This window comes from Cryptomeria japonica, chromosome 3, assembly GCF_030272615.1.
Source record: "Cryptomeria japonica chromosome 3, Sugi_1.0, whole genome shotgun sequence".
Taxonomy (NCBI): domain Eukaryota; kingdom Viridiplantae; phylum Streptophyta; class Pinopsida; order Cupressales; family Cupressaceae; genus Cryptomeria; species Cryptomeria japonica.
This window is the reverse complement of record NC_081407.1, coordinates 291,626,419-291,646,442: the sequence shown is the minus strand read 5'-3', so window position 1 is coordinate 291,646,442 and position 20,024 is coordinate 291,626,419. Positions and strand designations below refer to the sequence as shown.

Genomic DNA, 20,024 nt, shown 5'->3' with positions numbered 1-20,024 from the left:
TACGCATCTATATTCAGCTGAAATCACTTTGTGATAAGAATGGAAAAATTGAAGCAAAATATGCTAAGGTTTTTGAAAAAGGGTTTCATAATGCCGCATATTTTCTTGAAGATTTTGAGGATGAACACATAAGAATCATCTTGAGTCGAGTCCACGGGGAGAATATGTATTTGGAAAGGACTCATACAATAACTAAGGAGGCTATTAGGGTTGTAATGGGTTATTGCTCAACCGGTGAAATTCCTGTGTTAAGAAGAATTTCAAAGGACACTGTCTTCAAGCTAACCGGTTCTACATCTGATAAGCATGCTTTCCCTATCAACACTATTAGAGACCCTACGGTGAAACTTGCAGCAATAGTGATAGGCTACTGGGTATTCTACTCCAGTAGACTTAATAGTGTTCCATCTACAACAATTCACACAGCACATAGAATGATTATTGATAATGCAGACTATGATATTTGTGAAGCTATCAGAGACCAATTATTTTAAACTTTGAAATCCATTAAGAAGGACAACACACAAAAGTTAAAAAATGGTCAGCTGTTAGCTGGGTTATTTTTCTATTTTCAGAACTTCCTACCAGGTATTGGAGATATTGAATGGTCCAAGGAACAACCGGTCAATGCACAGATCAAGAACAACATTAAGGCTATGAAGAATACTTTTTTAGCTGTCGTGAACAAGTATTTTAATGAATTTTAGAAAAAGATGAGCATGAGAATGAGGTTACCTGAAGATGTAGTAAAACACTTTGAAAAAGACATAATCTTCACAGTTACCACTGACTTCTGCTTGATGCAAGCAATTGAGCCTAGAGAGGAAGAGATGGAAGATATGAGCTATGAGGTTAATCATGATTTACTGGTCGGCTATTCTAATACCCTATTAGCATCACCTAAAGATAAAAAGAAGGCAAAATTGGACATTGTGGCAGTCCAAGTTGCACCAACTGAAACTGGTACTGCACCTGTAGCTAAAATGAAAGGAAAGCAAAAGAAATCTGATGAAAAATCTCCTGTGAAAAATACCACAAGGGTGACTCGGAGTGTCCTAACCAAGAAGGAACCAACACCTAAAGTATATGAAAAGAAGGAGAATGCACCAAAGAAGAGAAATAGGAAACTGATTTTGCAACCAGAGTCTGAGGGTACAGATTCTGAAGAAGAACCAAAGAAGGAAAAAGCAACCAGCAGAATGCCTAAGAAGGTAAAGGTAGTGCCAAAGGCAACTACACCTATAGATATTGCTACTTACAAACCTGACACTGTCTTTGAGAGGACAATGAAGTCATTAGGAAGAAATAGGTTTGAGAATATCATAGAACATTATGATTCTTTCACTGAAGATGAGCAGAAGCAAGTAATCCATCAGGTAATAACTTATTTGGGTCATTACAATAGATTTCCGCATGATTTGGAGAAAGATATTTCGATCTCTTTGTATATTACTTTGTTAGATAAATGGGAAGAATCAATTCAATTGGAAAAGAAGATTTTGATGAAATATTTGTACAGTATTTTCCCAATCTATCAGCGGATGGAATTAGTGCTCTAATTGAGCATTACAAAGTATATTTTGATTTTAAAGTGAGAAGATTGAAGCTTCTTAATGCAAAAGGTCAGTTGTTGAGTTTGAGACACATCAACTAGCCTGTATAATTAAAAAGAGGGAAGAAGTCATCCACTCTAGCAATAAGGATGATACTACAGATGATGTTCCTTGACCAGAAATGGATGAAGAGGAAATTGTTCAAGTTGACGTAGTCTATCCAACCAAGAAGAAGGATGATTCCATTATTCTTGTTGATGAAGATGTTCAGGACACAGTAGACTTGTCTGGAGACATTACTGCACCAGATATGGATCCTCCTACAATCACTGAAGTACAGGTTACATTAGTTGAACAACTAGGCATTCAACTCATAGTGGACAATGAACCGACAAAAGAACAACTAGAGAAACCCCAATCTCCACTGGTCATTGAGACTACTCAAAAGGAGTCTACCGAGGAAGCTATTACTTAGCAAACTGAAGATACCACAGAGAAGAACACAAAAAGAGCCATCATTAAGAGTGTATCCCCTGAATTGGCGAAGCAGAAACTACTTGATGATAATGATGAAGATTCTTTAAGTATCTCAGGACCTATTGACATGAACACCTTGAGTGCATCAGAAATGATGAAGATTGCTAATGTTATGCAATCTCGAGCACACAAGAAGTGACTGAAAGAGCAAAGGATTGAAGCAGAGACAATCTAGAATGCAGTAGAAATTTTGTCTGGTTTACTACCGGAAATAGCCGTTGCACATCTTCCCACTCCCATCAGCAAACTTGGTTAGTTAGTTGCAGATGCATCTAATCAAATCAAATCACTTGAAGATGCTGCTCAAATGTCTGCTGAGAAGAGCCACAAGAAGACATGGAGATAAACTGGCTAAGAACACTGAAAGTGGCAAAATGACTTTATCTCACAATGAAAGTCTGTTGAAGAAAGCTATTGAATCTGGAGGGAAGTATCTTGCCTCTACCTCCAATGTTACTTTCTTTTATTCTGATATTTCTAAGAGTCAAGTTAAAACCGAGCAGGAAATAGAAAGGTTATGCAAGGCATATGTCCCACTCCAGGACTCCATTCATGCCTTTAACCAGTCTATAGATGATTTGCATGACAGACTGAACAAGAATGATAATGAGAAGGCTAAGAGATTTTGATCTCTAAGAGAGCTCAAGAGTCGGCTCACCTCACAGGTCGACATTCTTCAGAGAGCCTACTCCAATACAGAAGCTATTCTTGCTACTCCTGAAACTTGCACACTAGACTCAATGGAAGAATTCTATTCCTAGTTGGTGTCTACCTCTGAGTATACGGATAACATACTGGAATCATGGGACAATTCTTTATCCTAGATGAAGTAGAATTTCAATGATATTTTTATGAGACTAGCCAATGCATGAACTTGTTTAAAATTGTAATATATGATGAACACTTTGATACAGATTTTCTATATATGTGTATATATTTTACTTTATCATTTTGGCATTGTTGTCAAAGGGGGAGTAATAATATGTATGTGTGTTTTTGAAAATTTTGTATTTATGCATGCATTAAGGGGGAGTATTGCATTATAAAAAGGGGAATATGAGTACATATGTATATATGTTGTGTATGCACACTTAGCAGTATTGTATTACTCTAAAATTTTCTAAGTGTTGCCATCAATGCCAAAGGGGGAGATAAAACATGAAATGGCTGCACAAAATGACCCATTGATGGACATGGAAATTTTGGGACAATAATTTGGGAAGAGACAACTTGTGAAGAATTGATAAAAGTGGTAGCATTAAAGATTGTAACAGAGGCATGTCTTTTGGAAGACATGAATGAAGCAATTGAAATTGTTGCGATAGCAACTACGTGTCCTTTGGAAAACATGAAGATGGTGATAGCTATGGAAGATGAAAGTGATACAACAAATGGTAAAGAAGAAGAATTTCCAACAAACGTAAAAAAGGTAGAACCTTATCTTATTGATTTTAAGAGATATGTAAGTAATGCAGATTTGCATGTAGAGATAGAAGAGGAAGAGGAATATATTGAGACAATAGTACAAACAAGATTGTGGAAGCAATGTTTCATATTTATGTTGTTAAATTGCATATAGATAAAAAAAAAAGGTGAATACAAAAAAGTTACAAATGCATTGTGTTAGTGCATACTTGTATGAAGATGCTATAGAGAAACAAAAGTATTTGGTGCAAGGTATAGTGTAGATGTAGATTGAAGGAGGTGATCGGTATGTTGTGGGTTGGATATCACAAAGTTAGACAAGATTGAAAGTTACAATTAGAGGAGGAGGTTGGGTTATGATGGAACCAATTCCACTTTGAGAAAGAAGAGTGAAGAGGAGAGTGATCATTGTTCCAACTAGATGTTGGAAAAAGAAGAAAAATAATTGAATTTGTAGTGATTGTTTCAGTGACAGGGGTTCACTATAGATTGTTGGCAATCTAAAAGAATGCTTCAACCATTCCACCACACTTTTTGTGAGCATATGCTCACATTTTTTTTATTGGGCATTTTTTATGCAAGAGCATCCACTAGCTAGATGAGAAAATCAAATGGAAAAATAGAGGGATGAAGCATTGGAAATCAAGAAGAGAAATGGAAAAACTAAGGAGGCAAAAGAATTTGAAAAAGGCAAATTAAAAAATATATATCAATTAACAAGGAATTTGCAATGAAAGATGAAAAGCCTCTTGGAGGACATGTGAGAAAGAGGTGAAGCACTTAGAAATAAGAAAGAGAGATCTCCATCAGAGTGTGGACGGAGCAATAAGGGTGGTACAAGGTGAGAATGAGATTTTTTTTTGGAGAAAATGGTGAGAAGTTGAAATCGTATAGGATTTTTGGACATTCCCAATGTTAAAAAAAGGAGCTTTCCTGGAGATTTCGACATGAAATAATGCATGTGGTTATTGGTTTTAAATTTTTTCTGAGAGTGGTTTTTTGTAGTTGAATATTGGAAAAAAATTGTGCAAATTTTTAGAGGAAAATGATATGTTTTGTTTGCTCACAATAACTTTTAAAAACTTGCCTATGAGTTATTTTGTCAGCGTAAATTTGTGAGGTTTAGAAATAAAGTTATTTATTTTTTATGAATCTTTTGGTTTCCGGCAAGTGTTTGATATGGTGAAGATATTGGGATTTATTTGATGTTATTGACAACCAAAGATTCCATATGACTTTAAGATTGTTGTAATGATCTTATTTTTAATAGGTATGTTTGGAAGTTGAGAAATGAGGGTGTATGAATGGTTATGATCTCTTGCATCATTTATTTACGTGTATATTATGTTAGATCATTTATTTTTTGTGTGACTTTATTTTATCATGCCATGATGTGTCACTCCATGTTTTGGCCAAAGACACATTGTACACTCATGCTTCATTGTATCATTCTTTTAGTAGACACACCTTAGGGTGCCTTATGAATTCTTTACAAATTTATTGGAATTTTTCTCTTTATTCATTCCTCTTTCTTTCCTTGATGATTATGGTACTCTTATTTTTTAGCCTACTCAAGGTGGTTTTCCTTCTATGGCTCCATCTTATCTCCATTTTATGGGATTCATCTTGCACAAACCTCCAAGTTTTAACACAATGTATTTTTATTTAAGAGATCATTTAGTAAGAGATACTTATAAAAAAGTGGCTACAAAATTTTATTTAAAATTAGACAGATTTTATATCTTGTAATCCATTTTTTCTTCTTTCACCTAGATAAATAGAGATAGCATATAAGGGACATGGTTCAATTGATTTACTTAAGATTACACTAGAAAAAATTTCTATTTCTAAGATCATACCACTTCAAAGTTATAAAGAGATGTTTTGAGAAAGGTCTAAAAAAACCATTATATCATCTATTAATAATATTATAGAGGTTATTATGCTTTACCCCATTTATATTTAAATTATTGTAAACTTCATTTGGGACCAATGATTTATCTAATCCCTAAGTTATTGAAAAGTTCTCAATCATTGTATTGTTGTCCACTATGGAAACTTATATTAAAAAAGAGCTTTAGCTAAAATAGATCCAATTGAAACATTTATAATAAAATGATTTAAGATACAATTCATGTTGATTCATCAAATTTATAGAAATTAAGGTTACTATTAAAGAGTTTCATAATGTGGGACATAACTCACTTGGTGGTATTAGTTTGTCCCTTACCATTAGACCTATTACAACTAATACATCATTCAATGTGATGCTTGGGTAATTAGAGTGTAATGTTCTTTTAAACTGTCTACATGTAGATTTATGGGCATGTCACCCTCCATACGCCATTCAATTTTAAAGTTTAGTCATGAAAATAAGAGATTTTTAGTACATGTGAATCATAATTATTATTGTATTATAAATTGGTCAAATTTTTTTTTAAAAAAAATCTATCCTAATGAATGGATTTTACTATAATCCTTACCTTGAAAGTAAATCACTCTTCTTGTGCACCTAGTGTCACTCCTAGGGACACGATTGGAGTTCTCTTGACTCTACACCTTTCTTGTGTTATGAAATATAAGTGCGTGATAAGGATTATAAGACTCCCCATTCATACATAGATCTTGTTATTTGTGTATGTCCATCATCTCCTCCACAATATGATTTTATAGATTACATTCCTTGGAATATGGGTACTTCTCTTGATTGATCTTGTTATAGTGTTATATTGCTTCTAGTTCACCTCCTTTCATTTTCATACTCATTATGGAAAAGAATTTTCTATTCTTCATAAAATTGGTTATAAAGGTAAAGGTTTGGTTCTACATGAACAAGATGGTTTGGAATATTGTGCATGACATAAACAATGTGAGTTACACAAATAATATTGTGTAGTAATATAAAAGGTAAACAACAAAAAATATTACTCACCATGTATGGTTCTTCCTAATACTCTATATTCAATACATATTAAATTAATTAACCTTTATTCAATGGATTATGAGGATTTGCCTAAGTTTCATCATGCTAGAGGCTTCCCATTTCTTTTTGATGCTTATTCTTATTTTAGGGAAACTTCTCCTTTCAGAGATGATGCTTCTAATTACATGATTTTTTACCTACCAAGCCATTCATTTGTGATCAAAGTAATATCATCAATTATGGATCTCTTGACGTCAAAATGCTTAAAATAGATAAAGATAAATTGTTAAAAATTAATGAATATGTGTGACACAATTATGTGATGGGCCTTCATGATCATCGTAATTTTTTAAATAGCCTTATGTAAGGAAATGTCTATTATCTCTAGTGATATTGTGGTACATAATAATCTCCTTAATCTAGATGTCAATTGTGTAGAAAATTCAAATAATACATCACAAGGTAGCTTTGATGGTTAAAGAAGAATTTGAGAAATTGCTTACAACAAGATTCATTACACCACTTGATTATTCTCCATGGATTTCTAATATAGAACTAGTAACTAAACTAGATGAGAATATCTATACTTGTGTGAATTTTTTAGATCTTAATAAAGCTTCCCTCAAATAGAATTGGACCCAAGATAATTTTCTTTATGGATGGCTTTCCATAATATAATGATTCATATTAATCTACAAGATCAACGTAAGAAACCTTCTACCACTTTACATGTTGTTGTGTATTTTTCACATCAATGTGTTAGGATATGTATCTTCCATAATTTGTGATGTAGGAGCATCTAGAAGCATAAAAGAATCCAAAATTTTTGAATATAGATTGCCGCAGTGTGTCAAGATTTGTAGGGAGGCGCATTGTTGAGTACTGCATTCTATTGCATTTCATTGTTTGGCCTTATAGTTTGAAGGGAAGGTTGATCTAGTCATGAGGAGTGTTAGTTTCAAGTTCTAGAGGTTTGAGTTACCATAACGAATTCTAGAGGTGATAGAGTGGAGACTATGTTTCTAAGTTGGAGAAGGGATGATTACACAGAACTCTAAGAGTTTATGCTAGCAAAGGGACCATGTGCTAGCATGAGAAAGTGTGTGAAGGTGAATTGAGACCGATAGAGATTGTCTAGGAAACCACGTGACATTATTTTATGTCCAAAGGTAATTTAGGACCAAGGGATGCCTAACTACACATTACATAAGGTCTAATGTTTAGGGCCGACTATTGGTTGATCGTAACTTAGGGGTGTGGATGGTATATAAGCAAGATTTGTGATTTTTGTAAGATAGAAAAGAAGGTAGAAGAGGTCAAGAGAAAGAGTATAGATAAGTGTTTAACAACTTGCCAAGGGTAGTGATAGGTTTCAAAGGAGCTAGATATGTTTTCTGGAAGTGATGTTGTGCTTTGGTGTTTGTATATGAGATTATTATAATCCTGGGCTATGACCTAGTATGTTAGAATCCCTAGTGGTAGATTCAATGAGTCTTGAGATCTCATATAATGTGGATGAATCATTTGAGGTTGGGTTTTTCACTTTGAGGGTTTTCCCAGGATAGTTCTTGTTCTTGTGTCTCTATGTGTGGATCTAAAATTTCTTCAAGAGTATAAAAATATTTGAGAATCATTATGACCACATGCCCTAAGTTGGTGATAACTATTCTTTGAAATCATCATTACTTGTAATTTTTGAGATTGACAAGAGCCACATGAAAAGATCACATACCTCCTCTTAGGTTGTACCAATCCTCATATCTTATGCACAAGTCAAGGCTCAAGGCCTTTGCACTCAATAGTAATAGATCTTTAATGATCTATATAACAATTAAGAACCTTAATTGTCCACCCACAACCCATATATTAAGTATTTAATGGTATTTACAATTAGTGTAGAGGTGGAAAGTTTATCTCTCACACTTCCTCACTTGTTTTGGACTTGCTTCGACCCTTTGTATTTTGGTAATATTCATGTTCTTAACTACTGTATTTTGTGAAAGAGTTGACATTCACCTTAAACTTAAGGAGTTTTATGTAACGAATCTTGATCTCATTTGCAATTAATCTATCATTAGTCCTAGGCCAAGACCAATATTTTGACCTTGAACTTGGTTTAAGATTGCATATATGACCTTGATTCCCACTTTTTAAAATCAAATTAATCATGGGCCCAAGCCAACCTAATCTAAACTAGTTATTACTTATTGACTCAAGCATGAAATATTTATATTTGATGATTTTAATGGCAAGGTATTCTATAGAAGGACAAAGTCCCAAGTCATTTTAGGGCTATTATCTTGTATTGATACTACTAATTTATTATCTCAAGTATTGGAAACATATACATTGGTCATCTATCTTACTTACAAGTTGAGAATAAGTATAATTTGTAATTTTGTTGAAAAGAGTGCAATCCACACTTCAATATTTTGTCATTACTCTCATCTATCTGGAGGACTAATCTATACATGCATCAAAGGTCCTTTCTAAATATTTTTTCCATAATTTGCAAGGTGGATTCTATTCATTTTCTTGTTTCAGAAATACTAACGTTGAACCCCTTATACATTCTATACAAGTCGTCCTTTTGCTAAAGGTTTTTAGTGCCAATTTATAAGTTTCAATGTATACTATTATCATTGAGAAATTGTGCTAAGGCATATTCAATCATTTTCCATTACTCGATTAATTATAATTTGCTTACCTAATGTGATGAGGGTAAGGTTTTATTGTTTGAGGACATCCAATTAGGTTCTTTGTTTTTTCTTGGTTGACGTGAAGATCAATTTCACTTTGTTTGATTCCATATAGCTAGTAGCTAAGGACTTCACTTTTTGTTTCCTTGGGGAGGAATCTTCTTATCCCCCTTTCATACTCCCACTCAAAATTTATCATTAGCCCTTTGGTCATTCTCCAAAATAAATTGTGGGGTGTCTCATTTATATTTTTTTTCTAGAGATATATTATTCCATCTTTAAGGAGACAATAGTAATGAGTTTGTTTAGGATTTTGGAGATTGAATTCCTTGAAAGGTTTAGGAGTGACAATAGTATCAAGGTCACTCAAATTTCTTCAAGAGTATAAATATATTAGAGAATCATAAGGGTCACATTATGAGCACATGCCCTAAGTTGGCAATAACTATTCTTTGAAATTCTCATTATTTATAATTTTTAAAGGTTGATAAGGGACACATGAAAATTAATTTGTGTCAAGTCCTCATTATCTAACCACAACCCAACCGTTATGTATTTTTTTATGATATTGATAAATAGTGAAGAGATGAAAAGGTTATATCTCACCCTTTTCCTCACTTGTTTTGGCGACCTTGATCCCCATTTTCTAAAATCGAATTTAATCATGGGCCCAAGACAACCTAATCTAAACCAGCTATTGCTTATTTGTCTCATGCATAAAATATTTATATTTGAAGATTTAAATGGCAGGGTATTGTATAAAAGGACAAAGTCCCAAGTCATTTTAGATATCCAACCATCTCTTATTTAATCATTGCATATTCTTGTATAAAGCATTGCACCAACTTTTATAGTCACAAGGATAGATACTTTAGGCATTTGCATTCTACCTAGCATGTCTTCAAAATTCTCAAACACCATGTAGTGGTTAGTCATGGTTTGATAATAATCAAGATTAATTGTGACTAACCTCGAGATAATAGACTCTACTCGTGATTTTAAGCATACAACACAATTCCATGTACATGAAGGCAAACAAATTTTTAGTGTTCAAAATTTTCAAATTCAAAACCTCAAGTTCAAATTCAAGACTACATAATTTTTGAGATCAAGATTGAACAATAACTCTACATAATAGAATGCAAATCCTTTCCATCTCAGCAAAACTTCACAATCACAAATTTAATAATCAAAATCAAATTACATAGGGAAAGGACCCAGTAGTTGTGCTCTTCTCAAAATCTTATGTGAAAATTTCAAATCACTCTGTTTTTTTACAGCAGCTTACTTGGCAAGTTCCCTGCTTATAACTAAGGTTTCAGGGCTACATCATCAAATATGATGCCACATCAGCATGCTTTTTGCCAAGGTGTCCAAAACAACCCCCAAAAAGTGAGACCAATAGGTGTGCAAAAGGGCCTCAATACTTGTGCAACTGATGTGGCATCACATGATTGGTTACTTTTCACAACAAATAGTATATTTCATTCAATTATTGGTACTTATCATACAACTATTGGTACAATGTTGTACAAAAGTTGAACATTAAATCAGCAAGTATGAAGATATTAAATCAACAACTTCTATCACAAAAATTGGAACGCGCTCAACTAGTGGGTCCTTTCCCCTACATCCCAAAAATTTAATTGCTTAGCCTATCCTTCCATTAGTGACACTCTACGCAAATCTATGAAGGTTCCTTGGCGTTAATATCCCAAAGTGTTTCCAAGCTTGAAACTCCTTTCCAAACCCAAAGGTGTAACCCATTAGTTCTGAAACAATGTGGGTGTATTATCCCTCATATGATACAAACATCCAAATATTTCCGGGCTCTCCTGGATTGAACTCTCAACATGGCGAACAGGAAACCGAGAACTGCCTACGATGGATGGACGTACATGCTAATCCAAGAAAAAAAACCAATACGAGCCCTGCAAATTTTCAATAATCGAAAGTCAAAAATCAGTGGTTTTGCCTACGATGTCATCATTCAAAAGCTCGGAAGTGCAAAAATGTTTGAAGAATTAGAAAATGTTTTAGATCAAATGCGAAAAGAAGACGGCCTCAAATGTAAAGAAGGCCTTCTGTGCAGTGTCATCAAACTTTATGGAAGAGCGAGAAAACCCGAAGCAGCCATGGAACTGTTTGACAAAATGCCTCAATTCGGATACCCAAAGCCCTCAATCAGGTCTTTCAATACACTTTTCAATGCTCTTCTTAATTCCAAGCGTTTTGATCTGCTTCAACCCCTGTATAAAACAATGCCTATTTCACCAGACACATGCACATATAATATTCTCATTAAAGCACACTGTAATGCCAATCGTTTAGAGGATGCACGCGAACTGTTTGACAAAATGCCTGAACCAAATTTAGTAACTTATGGTACACTCATAAATGCTTTGTGCGAAAACATGAATGTAAACCAGGCTTTTCAATTGTTTTATGATATGACCAAGAAGAAGGGATTGTGTCCGAATGTTTATATATATACGGCCTTGATGGGGGGACTCTGTAATGACGGGAAGGTGGATAAGGCCTTGAAGCTGAAGATGGAGATGGAGCACAAGGGGGTGAGACCGGATACTGTAACTTACACTACTCTTATCAACGGTCTATTTAAGGTGGGCCGTTCTGAAGAGGTGGGGAAGATGTTGGAAGAGATGAATGATAATGGTTGTGTACTACATGTTGCTACGTATAATACTTTCATAACCTATTTGTGCAAAGATGGCAATTTTGAAGGCGCTTTTGGGTTTTTGGATGCGATGAAGTGCATCTTTGGCAAGCAGGATATTGTTAGCTGTAATATAATTGTAAGCGGTCTCTGCAGAGAAGGGAAAATCAAAGAAGCCTATGATCTTTTTGAAGACATGCCAAGAAGAGGTTGTGAGCCTACTGTGATTACCTATAGAACCATGCTTGATGGATTCTGTGGGGCTGGGAGGTTTAAGGAGGCTGCCATGTTTTTGGAATCGATGGTATCGAAGGGATTTACCCCACGAAGAGTCAGCGTTTCTGAAGTTATTTCTGGTCTCTGCAAGGAAGGAAAGATTGATTGGGCTTCATCAGTTTTGAGGAATATGGCAAAGGAGTGCCTTGTTGAATTTTCAGCTTGGGATGCATTGATGCCTTATGTTTGTAGTAAAACAGAGAGGCAAAAGGCATCAGAACTTTTGAATCATATAGTCTGCATTTCCTGAAATGAATTCATGACAAACCGAAATTCTAGTTTTTCTTTGCGATCTACATTTGCCCGTTGCGGAAGCATCGTTTCTGTTTGAGGCATCATCGCAACTGCAATGGAGTTTTAGATTGTGTCAGAAATGGTGTTCGTCAGCTGTATCAGAAATGGTGTTCGTTAGCTTATATTGCATATTTACTTCCCTAGAAGATAATCGATTGGAGAAGTGACATTGTTGTTTTTGCTGCAAAGAACATAGCATTATGTCACTGCCTAAAATTAAAGATCCTTGAACAAAGGGCAAAAGGCAAGGGTAATATTTTATGAAAACCCCACAGGAAACACATTTATTGTCAATGGATTCTTCTAGTTTATCCGTGTAAGGTTAGGAGCCTATTCAAAACCTGTGCCCATTAGGTACTACTGCATATCTACTTCAATAGAAGGTAACATTATGGAGGTGAGTAGGGTCCTACATGGTAGACTTGAAAGTTATGTTGATAATGACAAGATTCTATTTAGGAGTCGAGACATTTATTTTGCAGTAAAATATGTCCAAAAGTGCCAAGTGTTTTAGTCATCGCTCTGATGATGTACAAGAGTGTGCCTGGATTCTAATTAAGTGTACACCGGGGATCTTTACTATAGGGAGGAAACTGTATGTGCTACCATCTCTGATAACACTGCACTAGAGCATAAAATTCATAAACCAAACCTGACAACAGAAAACCTCCCTTTGTTCCTTGTCTGCTATCTAAATCTTCTTCAGTCTTAAAAAATAGATATGATTCCTCTTCACTCTTTACATTACACATTTCTATTACTCATGCAATCTCAATCTCAACTCCATGGCCTCTGATTATTTCTAAAATGTATTGCTAGATATATGATTATTTCAGAGTTCAAAAGGACAAAAGAAAGTACACGTCGTAATTAAGATTAAGCACCATTAATGCTCTTATTTTAAGTTTCACATAATTTGGGTTTTTACTGCATGGAAGAGTGATAGCGATCAAACAGAATTTTAAGCATGTAATTCCATCTACACATGTTTCATGATTCTCATATTAATCCCTTGTCGGCAGTGTTACTTTAGTCATGGACCCGAAATATTAAACATTTCACACAGAGTAGTATAATGTAAAGTTTTGTCTCGATTTATTAACCTGTATTAATGCACTAAACCTAGAATTTCATCAAGTTTTCAATAAAATATTGAATGCTATGTTCATGTCAACTTTTGGCATTTGCAACTGCTTTCTAGTAGCAATTTTTCTACAACGTTGGTCTTACGAATTTGAACATAAAAGGTGAGCTTAGCTAGAGATGAATTGAATGTATGTTGGATGCTTTTGATTGTAAATATAACGGATAAATGTGTAAGAAAGACGAAGCTTTCTTGTTCTGTTTGCTTGATGTCCCACTGGAAATACTTGTCACAGTTAAATATTTCTGAAATATAAAAAGGCATTGTGTTAGGATGATGTGTTTGTATATTTTTTTCTATCTTGCAAAAGTGTGAAGAAGACGTAAATGAAATAATAGATTAAGGTATGTAACAAAGAAAATCGGAAACTGTGATTATGTGTCCTTTGGTTGAGATTGGTTTGGTTCTGGCAGGATGATCCAAAAGGGTTAGGCTTTAACTCCACTTCAAAAGCTCTTTGGTTAGGTTTTGAATTCAAATCTTATTGATTGTTGTTATGTCTGATTTTTTGTTGTAGTTTTGTTGTTTGATGGGGTCTTTTTGATTTTAAGGTTTGTTTCATTGTTGGTTCTAGTTTCATGTTGTTGTCTTTCTTATTATGCAAGGTTTTAGGGTTCTTTCAAAACTCCCTTCTAATTCATAAGATTGGTTAAAAAGGCTTATCTTTAAAAAAAGAGAGTAAGATATGTTCTGGATTTGATTGTGGAAATGTGATATCATAAAGATTAAGATATAGAAATCGTAATTGTTTCTATTGTAATAATATTTTGGAAATGTCTAAAGAGTTTGCAGTTAAATAGATTTTGCGCTTTCTGCATGTTCCCCTTTAAAATTAGAATAACAATTTACTAAATTTAGAACTTGTATTTTATTTTCCATTTTAATGCCTACAAATTAACTACCATCTAATTGTAATTTTTGGTCCATTTTATTGTTACATCTTAAACTATGATAAACAAACACTCAAAAACATACTCTACCTTTTATACTATTGTATTATATATATCAAACAATTTGTCACATAAAAAGTGAACTCCTAAATTAATATTTCTTTCAATATGTAACACAAATAACATATAAAAATGAAAGGCATAAAATCATCTCTAATTTCAAGTATCTCTACATCTCAAATATCTCACAATCTACAATATCAAGTGCAACACCATCTCTAATATCAAATATGAAATTATCTCAAATATCATAAAAATCTAAGTATCAAATAAAAAGTATAATAAAAGCTTCTCCAATTAAAAAAATTAAAATATATTATTTAAGGATCTTTATATTACATTTACTTACTCATCACTATCAACACATCACATACAAGAAATGATGCAAAACAAAATTATTGATGATTTCAAATTGACTATAAAGTTTATTTTATATTTTTAATTATTGTTTACTTGTTTAATGTGACTGGGATCTCAAGTGGTTTGGGGGATAAACTAATAATTAGGGTTATAGATTTTTAATAGGAAAACAAAAAGAAAGAAGCGATCTAGTACAAAATTGGTTGTATGAAAGTCTTTTAGAAATAATGTATTACTTACATTCATATATAGAAATAAAGATGATACATAGGATGCTACAAATAGAAAGATAGTGGATAAAGATTCATATGACTAGAAAGAGACAATCACATTAGATTGGTTTGCCTAAATTATGCAATTATTTGTCTTAGTTCTCTAATGTGAAGGATTGAACAAATATATGTATAATAATGTTACAAAGCAAGAGAAAAATATGAAATGGTTAATGTTCTTAAATCACTTGACTTTTCAATTGCTTAGTAGTTGGGTTCCCTAGTAGTTGGAATTCCATCCTTGTGGTTAAAGAAATTCATTAAATATGTCATGTGTGAAAGAGTGTTGATTGTGTAATGTTTGGTATGAGTTGCACAAAGATATGCTTAGTCATGCATGGTGGTGTGCAATAATGTAGTGCCTTGTGTGCATGCTTTTGAAGCTTGCTTTCTTATTAACATTGAGTGATGTTAGGTTCTACATATTAATGCCAAAGGTTGTTAAAGGCACACAAGGTTCCTTGAGGCTTTTGTAGTCATGCATTGGTCATTCAAAGTAATGGTCCCCATTGCATCTTTGGTGACTTGTGAAAACTAAGCACAAAACTTCTTAAAATAATATACCACTTTGCTTAATATGTGTATTGCCTTTCCCTAGCCACTTTCAACTTGTGATGTAAAACTTGGTGAGGGTGTGTTGTGGTTTTCTCTATGATCTCATCTTGCACAATTGTACATAAGTGTTCAAGATCCAAGTTCAAAGGATGTTTAGTTGATGTTGGACCAATAAGAGGAAAGAAACCATGATGACCACCTTTGAAAACCTATCCTTTACAATAAACGTAGAGTCATTTTAATGCTTGTTATAGGGAAACCACTCATAAAATCCATGGTAATAGATTCTAAGGGCCTTTGGGGTATTGACAAGGTTTTGTCCACCCAATTTCCTTTTTGTGGACTTGGTGATGGAAAGGGAATGCATGACTTGATATGGCATTCAATGTATATACACATGTAATGCCAATAGAAGTGTTTTTATAACACTTCTTATGTCTTGGTAATGTGTCTCAAATTGTTTTGGCACAATGCACCTCTTAAATGAGTCTTTGAAAATTTGTGTCATCTAGAACATAAGGATGTTCAAGCTTAAAGACAAACCTATCCCTAACATTATTTTTACCTTGCACAAGTATGACACAGGTTTGTGCAAAGTTTCTCCCAATCACCAATGTCTATATGAGTCCAACATTATGATGAGCATATGTAATGAGGACTGGTTGAGGCAATTTGTAGTCTCACCATCTTTCCCCTCCTTGTGCTTGACCACTGTACATAATAGTTGCAAGTATGTTCATCCATTTCATGTGGTGAAAATTCTCCAAATTGCTTTGTGTGGAGAAGTGAAAGTGGCTTATGCTAAAAACAAATGATTATCTCCTTACCTAGAATGTAGTGGTGTTATTTCTTAACTTGTAAAATGACATATAGTTCTTTTTCATAGGTGGAGTAGCACTAAATTGTGCCATTGAATTTTTTTGAATGATATGTAGTTGGATGCCCATATGCTAAGTGAATAATGTATTGAGTGGATAATTAGATTTATTAGTCCAATTCTCAAATTGGTGTGCATTATCAAGCTTTGCTAAGATAGGAAATCTCATAGGCACTTCTTGAGCTCCTCGAAGGCAAGTTTTTATGCATGTGTTCAAATGTATGTTGCCTTAACATGCATAAACTAAGTGGCAAAGCGACAAGCAATAATCCAAGAATAAACGTACAATAGAAATCGACAAGTTTAAGAAACTTATATAATAAGGCAATGTTGTATGTACCATTCTAAAATCACCTTGATTTTCTTTGGATCTACCTAGATTTCTACTTGATCAATGATGTATTTATGATATTGAATTCACATAGTTTTGAAGGCACACTTGCCAAAATAAGCTTGCAAGTTATGTTAGCTTATAAAGTTTTGAGGATGCCTGAGATGTGGTCCATGAGATCCTTCGAAGCCTTGTTGAAGATGATAATGTCCTCTATGTAGACAATGATAGAGGATTTGGTAGAGGGTCACAAGATGTCATTCATCAACACTACAAATGTTGATGGCATGTTGGTAAAGCTTTCTTAATCAATGGTGCTGGTGAAATATCAAATTAACATGGTTTTGAAGGTACACTTGCTAATTTTAGCTTACAAATTATCGCTAGCATAGAGTGTTAGGGACACATGGGATGTGTTCCACGAGCTCCTTCAAATACTTGTTGAGGATGAGAATATCATTTATAGAGGAGTTGGTGAAGGGTCATAAAATGACATTCATCAAGCATGCGAATGTTTGTGGCACATTGGTTGGGTCAAAAGACAGAACCATCCATTAATATGATCCTTCATTGGTTTTGAATATGTTCTTCTAAATGTATTAAGGATGACATAGTAATTGGATGATTTAATGATCAATGATGTAGACAAAAAATTGATATTGATTTCACATGGTTTTGAAGGTGCACTTGCTAAAATTAACTTGCAAATTGTGTTAGCATAGACTGTCAAGGACACATGAGATATGCTTTGTGTGCTCCTTCCAATCCTTATTAAGGATGAGAATGCCATCCAAGAAGACTATAATAAAGGAGTTGGGTAAGATTCAAAAGATGTCATTCATCAAGTACATAGATATTGGTGGCATATTGGTTAGGTTAAAAGGCATAACCATCCATCCATATGGTCCTTCCTTGGTTTTGAATTTTTTATTCCAAATATTATAAAGATGGACTAGTAACTAGAAATATCCTATCTTGAGATCAATCTTAGTGAAGTATTGCATATTAAAAATTAGGTCCAAGAGTTTGCTAATGTATGGAAGGGGATGCCTTTTTTCACATTGATCTTGTTAAGTGTACTATAGTCAATGCAAAGTGCCATGCACTACCCTTCTTTGGTACAAGAACCATTAGGTTGTCATATGGAGAATAATCAAGGGTCTACTCTTGATAATAAATAGGATAAGTCATCCATGAAATCATTAAATGATTATTACAAAACTATGAACTAAAATCACTGATAATGTGGTGCACAAATCCCTATTCAAAATCCATTTTCCAAATTCTCAGATGAATCATCCTCCCATCCTCTACCCTGCCACAAATAAAATAATATTGGAAATCTATGTTTTATTTCTCACATGAAAGGTAAGGTTATTTTCTAGACATATGACACTTTGATTGTCATGAAGAAACCTAAGAGTTCCTTTAGCCAAGTCCACCTTTAAACATGATCTCTTAAGCTAGATGATCTCCTTATAGTTATGAGTAGCTACATGTAATCAACCTTTGTAATGGACAAAGAAACCATACCCTATCACTTACTCATCCAACTAATATCAATAGCAAACAAATTGAAAATGTACACATTGGTGGATCTTTTGTTGTTGATATCTAATCTTGTGTGATGTGTAACCAATATTTTGTAGGTAGATCATGACTATTGGGCCCAATCTTGTGTTTGATAACATCTCTACTGTTTGATGAAGGACGGGTATGATTGTTCCAAAAAGTTGAGATTAAGTTTCTAACAATATCTTCAATCATGTCAGATTCACAAGGGCTTCACTGGCTAGGCAATATTATATCATGTGCATTCATATTGGGAGGTTTAATATCCCAAAAATGAGGGTACAATATATTGCCTATCAGTGAAAATAGGGGTTTTTTAAAATTTGGGCCATGAAAAAATGCAATATTTGGCAAAAATAGGGGGGCTTTTAATTCAGCCTGTGTATTGGGAGGGGGTGACGAAAAAGGAGTTTAGGGCAATATTTTTTGAAAATAGGGGGATTCTTTAGTATGCCATGAACACACGTGCTATAATCCAGATTCACTAAGTGAAGCTCTCGTGGTTAGATTGAGGAGCTCTATGCATAATTTCCCAATCACCTTTCAAGGTACTATCATCCAAAACCTTTTTCCTTTTCACATATTGTGTTAGTGTCTTTCTATTGAAACCAATGTCAGTTGAAAGTGAAGAGATTTACCTTTTTTGGGCAATTTTGTCACTTAAGAAAGATGGAAATATCACTCTTATTGAAATGGTTTTCCATCGATTGAGATTGTTTCTCAATGGAACCCAAGCCTTTTTTAACATTTTCAACAATATATTTTCTAGGTTTGAACCTTTTCTCTTTTTCAATGTCAAATCTACACTAAACAATTGTAATGGCTCTTTTATCTCATTACTAAGAAGTACAATTGATAATAGTTGGGCTTGATCAAGTTTATCAATATTATTGAAATGTGCAATTATTTCCTTTGCAATTCTATTAATTGATCTCATAGTTTAGGTTGTTAAGCATAAAATTTCAATTTCTCCATATCCATTTCACGTAAATGATATAAATTTCTAAGAAAGAAATTCTCTTCACCTCATTAGCTAGATTCATATGCTCATCCATGGTAGAAGGAATCAATCTTGACCCCTTTCTAACATCCATAGTTTTCACTTAGGCCTCCTCCCTAACATCAACTATTTGTTCTTCGACCTTGTTTTCTCTTGTATCTAAATTTGGCCCAACATCTACTTTAGGTTCTATATATTGAGCCCCTACACACATAATCCATATATATACACTTGGGAATAATTTAGAATATTTAACCACTTGTCAATATATCTTTAAGAGCCTCGGTAATAAATTAATAAAAATAATGTAATGTAATAACTAATAAGTTACCACAACATATCCCCATGCAAACCTTAACTTATGTATTGTATGAACATGAAGATCTTATCCAATAACAATAACATCACTCAAAATTTTATTCAACAATCACATATACAATTGCATACATGCACTCATTTGGAGATAAGATTATATAAATTGAACAATAAACACATTTTCAAGCCCTCAAGAGAAAATGTATCAATCTAAGTATAGTAAAATCATAAATTTGATAGAGATATAGAAAAAGCCCATGTAAA

General features: G+C 33.7%; 1 protein-coding gene across 1 annotated transcript; it reads left to right on the top strand.

The window, feature by feature from the left end:
* Positions 1 to 10,779: 10,779 nt before the first annotated feature.
* LOC131062699 (putative pentatricopeptide repeat-containing protein At1g53330) lies at positions 10,780 to 13,126 on the top strand. Its single transcript, XM_057996400.2, has one exon. It carries the CDS (start codon positions 10,991 to 10,993, stop codon positions 12,338 to 12,340), a length of 1,350 nt encoding a protein of 449 aa, XP_057852383.2. The 5' UTR covers positions 10,780 to 10,990; the 3' UTR covers positions 12,341 to 13,126.
* The last annotated feature ends 6,898 nt before the right edge of the window (positions 13,127 to 20,024 follow it).